The sequence below is a fragment of the Canis lupus genome, chromosome 19 (assembly GCF_011100685.1).
Source record: "Canis lupus familiaris isolate Mischka breed German Shepherd chromosome 19, alternate assembly UU_Cfam_GSD_1.0, whole genome shotgun sequence".
Lineage (NCBI taxonomy): Eukaryota > Metazoa > Chordata > Mammalia > Carnivora > Canidae > Canis > Canis lupus.
Window position 1 is genome coordinate 44,731,516 of NC_049240.1, and position 12,045 is coordinate 44,743,560.

General features: G+C 38.2%; 1 protein-coding gene across 1 annotated transcript in view; it reads right to left on the reverse strand.

Annotated features, from left to right (window-relative positions):
* LRP1B (LDL receptor related protein 1B) overlaps nt 1–12,045 on the reverse strand; it is a 1,959,891-nt gene that overhangs the window by 622,482 nt on the left and 1,325,364 nt on the right. The window contains exons 28-29 of the mRNA XM_038565111.1: nt 1,923–2,054; nt 151–378 (exon numbers count right to left, since the gene is read on the reverse strand). Coding sequence (XP_038421039.1) covers nt 151–378; nt 1,923–2,054 — 360 coding nt within the window. The remainder of the gene's footprint in view (nt 1–150; nt 379–1,922; nt 2,055–12,045) is intronic.

The following is a 12,045-nucleotide window of genomic DNA, read 5'->3' on the forward strand; positions in this document are numbered from 1 at the left end:
AAGACATAGCATATTATTAAATCTCTGAATAATCAATTCCAACTTTCAATTAACAACATAGAAGTGGATAATAAAAAAGAACACAAAACAGACTTGTGATTATTACAAATTGAATAACATTTTTTAAGTTGAAATGTGCAAAACTCTTACCTCTTGAAATAACAGTTTCCAATCCAGTTCCATTAATAAAAGCCCGTTTAATGGTTTGTGTTTTAATATCTGTCCAGTATAAACGTTCTTCAGATGCATCAAAGTCTATCACAGTAACATCATCAATATCAGGGACCGTAAAGGCCGTGATAAAGTTAAAATATGGATTATCAATATCCACTCCTCTGATTTCAGAACGCCTTGCATATAGAAGAAATTTTTTCATTTCTAGAAAAGAAATAGCAATAAATGTTTTTCCTTTATAAATTTGGCAAGTTTGAAGCAGTCTTAGAAATTCTAAAACATTACTTGTTCATGATTTAACAGAATTTTAAGACCAGAAAATCATAATCAAGTTTTGATGGGCATGGGTGATATATCTATTACTTAATTTAAAATACTTAAGAAACAAATATAAAACAAGTTAGAATTCTTAAGTCATTATTTTTCTTTAGTTAAAAATACCATGAAATTCTCGGTGATTTGATCTTAGGATTTTCAAGAATTGCTAAAACAGAACCCCACAGATGTCAAACAACCATACTTATTCTTTGTACATAATTGTAACAATAATGCATTGCATTAAATGATTTTTGGAGGAATCTAAGAACATTTTATTGGGGTGCCTGGGTGGCTCAGTTGGTTAAGTATCTGCTTTTGTCTCAGGTTATGATACTAAGGTTCTGGGATTGAACTCCTAATTGGACTCCCTGCTCAGTAGAGAGCCTGCTTCTCCCTCTGACTGCTACTCTCCCTGCTTGTGCTCTCTCTCTTTCTCTCTGTCAAATCAATCAGTCTTTAAAAAAAGAAGAATATTTTTATACTATTTTTATATTATCTTTGAATAAAATTAAACATGGATTTGAAAATCATGTTTATGTTTTCCTTATCAAATTGAGGTTGAAATAATGTTAAAGCATGCTTTATTATAAATATTTATACATCTGTAGTAAGTAACATTGTGAGGCATTGCATCCTTTTTATTTCCCATAGGCACTTTTTTGAACTGAGTTTGTAAAATAGGAGACTAAACAGAAATAGAAGCACAGATATTCTGTTATTTCATTGCTCTCTGGAATTATTATTGTTGTGATATGTTAAGAGTATATATAACTAATTAAATTAACGTGTCCCAACTTTCCTGAGTTAAGATTTTGTGAGCACCTTCTTCTTTGCCTTTAAAAGTAATTGCTCTGCAAATAAAATCATTCAAAATTAAAACAAAACAGAAAAAAAGTCTTATTTTATTCACAAATTTCATTATCACTTTTGCTAGTTTAAATATGCTGTTTAAGTATATTCAAGAAATATTTCAACATTATATATTTTACTTCATTTTTCCTCCCTTCAAATGGACAATCCCCTATAAAATGATATGAAAATAACTTTAGAAGAGCAGGAGGAGATTAAAACTGTTAAGTACCTCTTTGTTACATGGGTTACCTACATCATCACTTTTTGAAAATGCACTTTCACTTACAAATCTCCCTGTTTTGTACAGATAAATTCTGCTAACACACCAAATAAGAGAGTGGCAAGAAAAAAAAATGAATAAGGTAATAAGTAGTAAAGTGCAGCATATCACATATTAAAGAATTTGTCAGTCTTGTCAAAAGTAGATGAATCATCAATAGCATCTGGAAATAGCACTATCTCAAATGTTTTTAAGGACATTAAAAATCTCTTCTGCTTTGCTTTGAGGAAAATCTTAATGCTAATACAATTTAAGAGAATTTGATTTGAATTTTAGGTAAGAACTTCGAGAAATTTACCATAGCAGGTCTTCTTGTCTGAGGAAAGCTTCATCAAGTGGGGGCATGCACAAGCAGCACTCCTATTATGATTGATCAGACACATGTGAGAGCAGGGGCCTTTGCCGTCATTAGCTGCACAAGGATTGGGAGCTGTAAACACACAGTGAAACATTAACAGTGAAAAAGAAAAATATATATTAGGGAACCTCTGAGATTGACAAGGGTTATTCACTTAATGATTTAAAGTGAAGTTCCCTAGATAGCACCTTTTACTGGGGTGATTAATATGACAATAATAGACAATCATACACACAATTACATTAATAAAAACATTTTCCTCCTCAAAGACAACTAGGTTACCTCCCTCAATTTTCTCTAAATTGAAATATATGCATTCTATTGCCTTAGAAGTAAACTTTGTTTTTTTTTTTTTGTTTGTTTTGTTTTTGTTTTTGTTTTTTTTAAGGATTTTGTCTGAGAAAAAAAATTGAATAATCATTAAATTTGGGCAGCCCGGGTGGCTCAGCGGTTTAGTGCTGCCTTCAGCCCAGGGCCTGATCCTGGAGACCCTGGATCGAGTCCCACGTCAGGCTCCCTGCATGGAGTCTGCTTCTCCCTCTGCCTGTGTGTCTCTGCCTCTCTGCCTCTCTCTCTCTCTCTCTCTCTCTCTCTCCTCTCTGTGTATTCTCATGAATAAATAAATAAATAAAATCTTTAAAAAAAATAATTAAATTTCTAGAAATTGAGTGTATCAATGGCTGTCATTACTTTCCTAACCTACCATCTGAACTCCCTTCTTGCCTTAGCACACCCTCTTTAGTGTTTCCCTAGGAAACTAGTGTTGTTACATTCATATCCTTCCTTCAGGTCATATGCTCTTTATCAAATCAGAGAACTAAGTGAAGAAATGCTTAACTTCCTTCATTATTTAGACATTTACCTTTTCATTTTTTTTTCTGTATTAACTAGCTAAAGTTTCCTTTACTTACACACTTACTAAACTGTAGTGTATAAATAAGTTTTAATATATTCAAATTTAGAATGGAATATTAAATTTTGCAGGTCAATGTCATTCTATTATTCTTCTGTGCTTTGTGTTCTATCATTATGACTTTTAGATAAAATTTTAATCTCAGTTGATCAGTAACTATTCTCTTAAATCTTATTTTTATAGAACTTATCTAGTAGATTAAGGATACTAAATTAAAGACAGAAAAGTGTTACAACTTCTGATCTCACCAGCAATATTTTACTTCTCAACCTATTTTATTTTCCTAACAAGTGGACCTATTGTTCAGAGTAGTTAATGTGAGTCCTCTAGAGTTTTATGGCACAAAGACTAAAAATCAATGGGCTATAATAAAATTGTAGAGGATATGAGAAATTAACTGTACTTGATACACAATGTGGTTTTTGCCAGTATTTAGCATTGTCCCTGCCAAGGCAATAAAAATAATCCATGTCTTTGCATTTGCTTAAAAATAAATAAATCAAAGGAAAGACTCAGAAATATTTTCCTAAGAAAATCAATTGAGGAGAGATTTTAAGATGATGGCATAAAAGGATCCTAAACTCACCTCCTTTCATGAACACAACAGATCTATAGCCATATATATATAGAACAATTCCCTATGAAAAGGACCTGAAAGCTAGCTAACCAGCACTTCTAGAGCAAAGAAGGAAAAAAGAAAAAGGGCCACACTGAGACAGGTAGGAAAGGCAGAGACATGGTTGCAGAGAAAGTTCCCCACACCTCTCACTGCTAGCTTTAGTCAGAGTACAATGACCATACACACCATTGCCACAGCCTGCCCAGCTCTAGTTGGCCAGCCAAGCACTCCACCTTCATGTACTATACCCACTGTCTGTCTAACCACAGCTGGCATGCATGTGCAGCTCTCACAGGAGACACCCCTTGAGCATCTGGCTCTCTTGGCTGGGGGTGGTGGTGGATTATATTTCTGGGCCTTATAGGTCTGCAACATTTGGAAAAACAGACTTTGGCAGGCTACAACCCCCAGGGTATTGCATAAACAATGGACTGAAATACTCCCCCAGTATTTGTGTGAAAAATGGCTATTTTCTTGTCTTGGAACTTCAGCCTAAGGACATTCAGAGGTCACAGGTGCCCCTGGGAACCTAAGTAGAGAAACACCGTATATTAGTGCTCTCTTTTGCTCTTCCAATGGCTTGCTGATATGTCCCAACAAGAAACTGTACATGTCTAAAGCTATATATTTTTTTAAATTATTGCCCAAATCTCTTGAGTTTGAAAGTCAGCATGGTTTATGATTATGAACCCATAAGACTGTATGCTGTATCTACAAATCTTAAATCTGTTTGATGATCTGGCTTACAATTAGCCTAAAACTATGCACTATCTAAAATCCCTCCCTTTGGAACACTGACAGATCTTGGCATACCCAAAACAACCAGACCTATGAAAAATAAATTAGGCTATTTAGACAATCACAAAAATCTGAGAAACAAAGGCTAAAAAAGTTTGAATGATATCTGCTACACAAGTCTACTCCTTCTAGACTGAGAGAGGTAGCTGTTTCACCTAATGCATAAAAACAAAAACAGAAAATCAAGCAAAATGAAGAGACAGGGGAATAGGTTCCAAATGAAAGAATAAGACAAAGAAAGCCTCAGAAGACCTTAATGAAGCAGAGATGAGGAGTCTATCAGATCAAAGTCATGTTCATAAAGATGTTCACCAATCTCTGGAGAAGAATGGATGAACACAACGAGGACTTGAACAAAGGGACAGAAAACATATGAAAGTACCAGAAAGAAGCCAAAAGATTACAGTCCAATATATTACAATAGCTGAAAGGAAAAACAATAGAGAGGTTCAACAACAAACTAAAGTAGAAGAATGGATCAGCAACCTGGGAGACAGGCAGTGGAAATCATCCAGTCCATGGAGCAAAAAGAAAAAACAAAACAAAACACACATAATAATAATAATAATAATAATAATAATAATAATAGTGAAGATAGCTTAAGAGACCTGCTGGACAACATCAGACAGAATAATATACGCATTAAGGGGGTCACAGATGCAGAAGAAAGAAAGGTAGTAGATAATTTATTTAAAGAAATAATGACTGATCAAGACAGTATGGCACCAGGGCAAAATAGACACATAGATTGATGGAACATAATAGAAAATCCAGAAATGGACTCACACTATTTGGTCAATTAATCTTTGAAAAAGAAAAAAAAAAAAAGCCCCAATGGGAAAAAGGCAATATCTTCAACAAATGGTATTGGGGAAATCTGGACAGCAACATGCAGAAGAATGAAACTGGATCACTTTCTGATACCATACACATAAATAAATGCAAGATGGATGAAAGACTTAAGTTTGAGACTGAATAATATCAAAATCCTAGGGGAGAACACAGAGAGTAACCTCTTTGGCATCAACCATAGCAACATCTTATGAGATATGTGTCCAGTAGCAAGGGAAATAAAATAAAAAATAAACTATTGGACTTCAGCAAGATAAACAATCAACAAAAATAGAAGGCAATTTTCTGAATGGGAGAAGATATTTGTAAATGATACATCTGACAAAGGGTTAGTATCCAAAGTATATAAAGAACTTATAAAACTCTGGGGGTGGGGCAAGATGTTGGAAGAGGAGGGTCTCCAAGTCACCTGTCCTCACAACTTACCTGGATAACTTTCAAACCATCCTGAACACCTACAAACTCCACCTGAGATGTAAAGAGAGCACACCTGGACCGCTCCAGAGAAGGGTCTGCGCTTCTAACAGGGTAGGAAGGTGGAGAAAAAATAAACAACAATCCAGTGGGGGAGGCCCCCGGGGAGCCGGGCTGAGGGGCGGGGAGAGCCTGGGGACAGGCAGGCCCAGCCCCCGGGAAGGAAGCCGGGGGTGGGGCGGGGGCCCCGGGGAGGGGGCTGCACCCTGCTGCCTTCGGGGGCTCCCAGGAGCGATCCCAGGGGGACACGCCCCCCCCCGTGCCCCCCACCTGGGCAGGCGGAGGCGGAGGCGGGGAGGGCCCCGGACTGCAAGGCCGCTCCTGCCCCGGGCGCCCCCGAGCTGCTCAGGTCAGCGGCCCCCGCCCGGGAGCACCTGAGCGCCTGCGGACGGGGAGGCCCTGGGGGTTCCCGCAAGGAGCGGATCCAGGCCCCGAGACCCGGCCGCCTCCGGGGGGCTGCTCCTGGTGTCACCCGGGGCCTGGGACGGAGTGGGGCCTCCAGGGAGCAGGGGCCTCACAGATAAACAGCTTCCACTGAGCCGTGCACCTGGCAGGGGACGGTGCAGCTCCCTCAGGTGCGCACACCTGAGAATCAGCACAGAAGGCCCCTCCCCTAGAAGACCAGCTGGAAGGAGAAGGGAAGAGCAAGTTCTTGACGGAACAGTGCTGGAAAGCTCCAGGGGAAGTCGAGGGATTTACAGTGTATAGAGCCAGAGGGTACCTCTCCTTGATTTTTTTGTTTGTTTGTTTTTCTTTCTTTTTTTCTCTTTTTTTTTTTTCTTCTTTTTTTCCCAGTACAACTCGTTTTTAGCCACTCTGCACTGAGCAAAATGATTACAAAGAATTCACCCAAAAGAAAGAATTAGAGTACTCTCTCCCACAGAGTTACAGAATTTGGATTACAATTCGATGTCACAAAGCCAATTCAGAAGCACAATTATATAGCTGCTGGTGGCTCTGGGAAAAAGCATAAAGGATTCAAGAGACTTCATGACTGCAGAATTTAGATCTAATCAGGCCGAAATTAAAAATCAATTAAATGAGATGCAATCCAAACATGAGGTCCTAACAATGAGGGTTAATGAGGTAGAAGAAAGAGTGAGTGACATAGAAGACAAGTTGATGAAAGGAAGGAAGCTGAGGAAAAAAGAGAAAAACAATTAAAAGACCATGAGGAAAAGTTAAGGGAAATAAATGACAGCCTCAGAAGGAAAAATCTACATTGAATTGGGGTTCCAGAGGGCGCTGAAAGGGACAAAGGACCAGAAAGCGTATTTGAACAAATCATAGCTGAGAATTTCCCTAACTTGTGGAGGGAAACAGGCATTCAGATCCAGGAGATAGAGAGGTCCCCCTCCAAAATCAGTAAAAACCGTTCAACACCTCGACATTTAATGATGAAACTTGCAAATTCCAAAGATAAAGAGAAAATCCTTAAAACAGCAAGAGACAAGAGATCCCTAACTTATATGAGGAGAAATATTAAATTAACAGCAGACCTCTCCACGGAGACTTGGCAGGCCAGAAAGGGCTGGCAGGATATATTCAGGGTCCTAAATGAGAAAAACATGCAGCCAAGAATAGTTTATGCAGCAAGGCTCTCATTCAGAATAGAAGAAGAGATAAAGAGCTTCCAAAACAGACGGAAACTGAAAGAATATGTAACCACCAAACCAGTTTTACAAGAAATATTAAGGGGGACTTCGTAAAACAAAGAGGATGCCCAAAGAAATAAGCCATAAAAACAGGGACTGAATAGGTATTATTAGGACACTAAGTTCATATCTTTCAATAGTAACTCTGAATGTGAATGGGTTTAATGATCATTAACAATCAGACGCAAGGTTTTAGACTGGATAATAAAGCAAGACCCGTCTATTTTCTACCTACAGGAGACTCATTTTACACCTAAGGACACTTCCAGTCTGAAAATGAAAGGGGTGGAGAACCAGTTACCATTCAAACGGTCCTCAAAAGAAAGCAGGGGTAGCAATCTTCATATCAGATAAAGCTTTTCCCAAAGACTGTAGTAAGAGATGAAGAGGGACACTGTATCATACTTAAAAGGTGTATCCAACAAGAGGACCTAGCAATCATGAATATTTATGCCCCTAATGTGAGAGCTGCCAAGTATATCAATCAATTAATAACCAAAGTTAAGACATACTTAGATAATACACTAATAGTAGGAGACTTCAACACGGTACTTTCTGCCAATGACAGATCTTCTAAGCCCTACATCTCCAAAGAAACAAGAGATTTAAATGATACACTGGACCAGATGGATTTCACAGATATTTACAGAACTTTACATCTAAATGGAACTGAATACACATTCTTCTCAAGCACTCATGGGACTTTCTCCAGAATAGACCACATACTGGGTCACATATTAGGTCTTAACAGATACCAAAATATTGGGATTGTGCCCTGCATATTTTCAGACCACAATGCCTTGAAACTTGAACTCAATCACAAGAACAAATATGGAAGAAACCCAAACACCTGGAAATTAAAGACCATCCTGCTAAAAGATGAAAGGGCCAACCAGGAAATTAGAGAAGAATCAAAGATTCATGGAAACTAATGAGAATGAAGATACAACAATTCAGAATCCTTGGGATACAGCAAAAGCAGTCCTAAGAGGGAAATACATCGCAATACAAGCATCCATCAAAAACTGGAAAGACTCAAATATACAAGCTAACCTTGCACCTAAAGGAGCTGGAGAAAGAACAGCAAATAAAACCTACACCAAGCAGAAGAGAGTTAATAAAGATTTGAGCAGAACTCAATGAAATAGAGACCAAAAGAACTGTGGAACAGATCAATAAAACCAGGAGTCGGCACTTTGAAAGAATTAATTAGATAAACCATTAGCCAGCCTTATTAAAAACAGAGAAAAGACTCAAATTAATAAAATCACGAATGAAAAAGGAGAGATCACAACCAATACCAAAGAAATACAAATGATTTTAAAAACGTATTATGAGTAGCTATATGCCAATAAATTAGGCAATCTAGAAGAAATGGATGCATTTCTGGAAAACCACAAATTACCAAGAGTGGAGCAGGAAGAAATACAAAACCTGAACAGGCCAATAACCCGGAGGAAATTGAAGCAGTCATCAAAAACCTCCCAAAACACAAAAGTCCAGGGCCAGATGGCTTCCCAGGGGAATTCTATCAAATGTTTAAAGAAGAAACAATACCTCTTCTACTAAAGCTGTTCCAAAAGAAAGAAAGGGATGGAATACTTTCAAACTCGTTCTGTGATGCCAGCATCACATTAATTCCAAAGCCAGACAAAGACCCCACCAAAAAGGAGAATTATAGACAATATCCGTGTTGAACACGGATGCAAAACTTCTCAACAAGATACTAGCCAATAGGATCCAACAGTACATTAAGAAGATTATTCACCATGACCAAGTGGGATTTATCCCCAGGTTGCAAGGCTGGTTCAACACTTGTAAAGCAATCAACGTGATAGATCATATCAACAAGAGAAAATACAAGAACCATATGATCCTCTCAATAGATTCAGAGAAAGCATTTGACAAAATGCAGCATCCATTCCTGATCAAAACTCCTCAGAGTGTAGGGATAGGGATAGAGGGAACATTACTCATCATCTTAAAAGCCATCTACAAAAAGCCCACAGCAAATATCATTCCCAATGGGGAAACAATGGGAGCCATTCCCCTTAGGTCAGGATCATGTCAGGGATGTCCACTCTCACCACTGCTATTCAACATAGTACTAGAAGTCCTAGCCTCAGCAATCAGACAACAAAAAGAAATAAAAGGCATTCAAACTGGCAAAGAAGAAGTCAGACTCTCCCTCTTTGCAGATGACATGATACTGTACATAGAAAACCCAAAAGCCTCCACCCCAAGATTGCTAGAACTCATACAGCAATTTTTCAGTGTGGAAGGATACAAAATCAATGCTCATAAATCAGTGGCATTTCTATACCCTAACAATGAGACTGAAGAAAGAGAAATTAAGGAGTCAATCCTATTTTCAATTACACCCCAAAGCATAAGACACCTAGGGATAAACCTAACCAAAGAGGTAAATGATTTATACCTTAACAGCTATAGAACAGTTCTGAAAGAAATTGAGGAAGACACAAAGAGATGGAAAAATATTCCATGCTCATGGATTGGAAGAATTAATATTGTGAAAATGTCAATGCTACCCAGGACAATTTACACATTTGATGCAACCCCTATCAAAATACCATGGACTTTCTTCAGAGAGTTGGAAGAAATCATCTTAAGATTTTTGTGGAATCAGAAAAGACCCCGAATAGTCAGAGGAATATTGAAAAAGAAAACCAGAGCCGGTGGCATTACAATGCGATTTCAGGTTGTACCACAAAGCTGTGATCATCAAGACAGTGTGGTACTGGCACAAAAACAGACACATAGGTCAGTGGAACAGAATAGAGAACCCAGAAATGGGCCCTCAACTCTATGGTCAACTAAGATTTGACAAAGCAGGAAAGACTATCCACTGGAAAAAGGACAGTCTCTTCAATAAATGGTGCTGGGAAAATTGAACAGCCACGTACAGAAGAATGAAACTAGATCACTCGCTTACACCCTACACAAAGATAAACTTAAAATGAATGAAAGATCTAAATGTGAGATAAGAATCCATCAAAATCCTAGAGGAGAACACAGGCAACACCCTTTTTGAACTTGGCCACAACAACTTCTTGCAAGATACATCTATGAGGGTAAGGGAAAGCAAAGCAAAAATAAATTATTGGGACTTAATCAAGAGAAAAATCTTCTGCACAGCAAAAGAAACAGTCAACAAAACTAAAAGACAATCTACAGAATGGGAAAAGATATTTGCAAATGACCTATCAGATAAAGGGCTAGTATCCGAGATCTATAAAGAACTTATTAAACTCAACAGCAAAGAAACAAAATAACCAATCATGAAATGGGCAAAGGACATGAACAGAAAGAAATTTCACCAAAGAAGACATACCCATAGCCAACAAGCACATGAGAAAATGCTCTGCATCCTTTGCTATCAGGGAAATATGAATCAAAACCACAATGAGATACCACCTCAAAAAAAAAAAAAAAAAAAAAAAAAGATACCACCTCAAACCAGAATGGTGAAAATTAACAATACAGGAAACCACAAGTGTTGGAAAGGATGTGGAGAAAGGGGAACCCTCTTGCACTGTTGGTGGCAATGTGAACTGGTACAGCCACTCTGGAAAACTGTGTGGAGGTTCCTCAAAGAGTTAAAAATAGAGCTACTCTACACCCAGCAATTGCCCTGCTGGGGATTTACCCCAAAGATACAGATGCAGTGAAACGCCAGAACACCTGCACCCCGATGTTTCTAGCAGCAATGTCCACAATAGCCAAACTGTGGAAGGAGCCTCGGTGCCCATCGACAGATGAATGGATAAAGAAGATGTCGTCTATGTATACAATGGAATATTACTGAGCCATTGTAAACAAGAAATACCCACCATTTGCTTTAACATGATTGGACCTGGAGGGTATTATGCTGAGTGAAGTAAATCAATCGGAGAAGGACAGACATTATATGGTCTCATTCATTCGGGGAATATAAAAAATAGTGAAAGGGAATAAAGGGGAAAGGAGAGAAAATGAGTGGGAAATATCAGAGATGGAGACAGAACATGAGAGACTCCTAATTCTGGGAAACAAACAAGGGGTAGTGGAAAGGGAGGTAGGCGGGGGCATGGGGTGACTGGGTGATGGGCACTGAGGGTGTCACTTGATGGGATGAGCACTGGGTGTCATGTTATTTATTTTGGCAAATTGAACTCCAATAAAAAAAATAAAAAAGAAAGAAAGAACCTAGGTTAAAAGCACATTTTGGGGCAAAAAAAAAAAAAAAAAAAGAACAGAAGAAGAACTTAAAAAACTCAACATCCAAAAATCAAATAGTCCAGTTAAAAAATCGGCAGAAGACATGAATAGACATTTTTTCCAAGGAAGACATACAGATGGCTAATAGACATGAAAAGATGCTCAACGTCACTGATTATCAGAGAAATGCAAATCAAAACTACAACGTGATATCACCTTATACCTGTCAGAATGGCTAAAATTAACAATCAACAAAACAGCGGTATTGGCAAGGACATGCAGAAAGGGGAACTCTCTTGCTCTTTTGGTGAGATGCCAACTGCTGCAGTCACTCTAGAAAACAGTTTGGAGGTTCCTCAAAAAGTTAAAAATAAAACTATTCTACAATCCAGCAATTGCACCACTAGATATTTACTCAAAGGATACAATAATACTAACTTGAAGGGATACATGCACCATAATGCTTTTAGCAGCATTATCAACAATAGCCAAATTATGGAAAGAGTCCAAATGTCCGTTGAGTGATAAATGGAT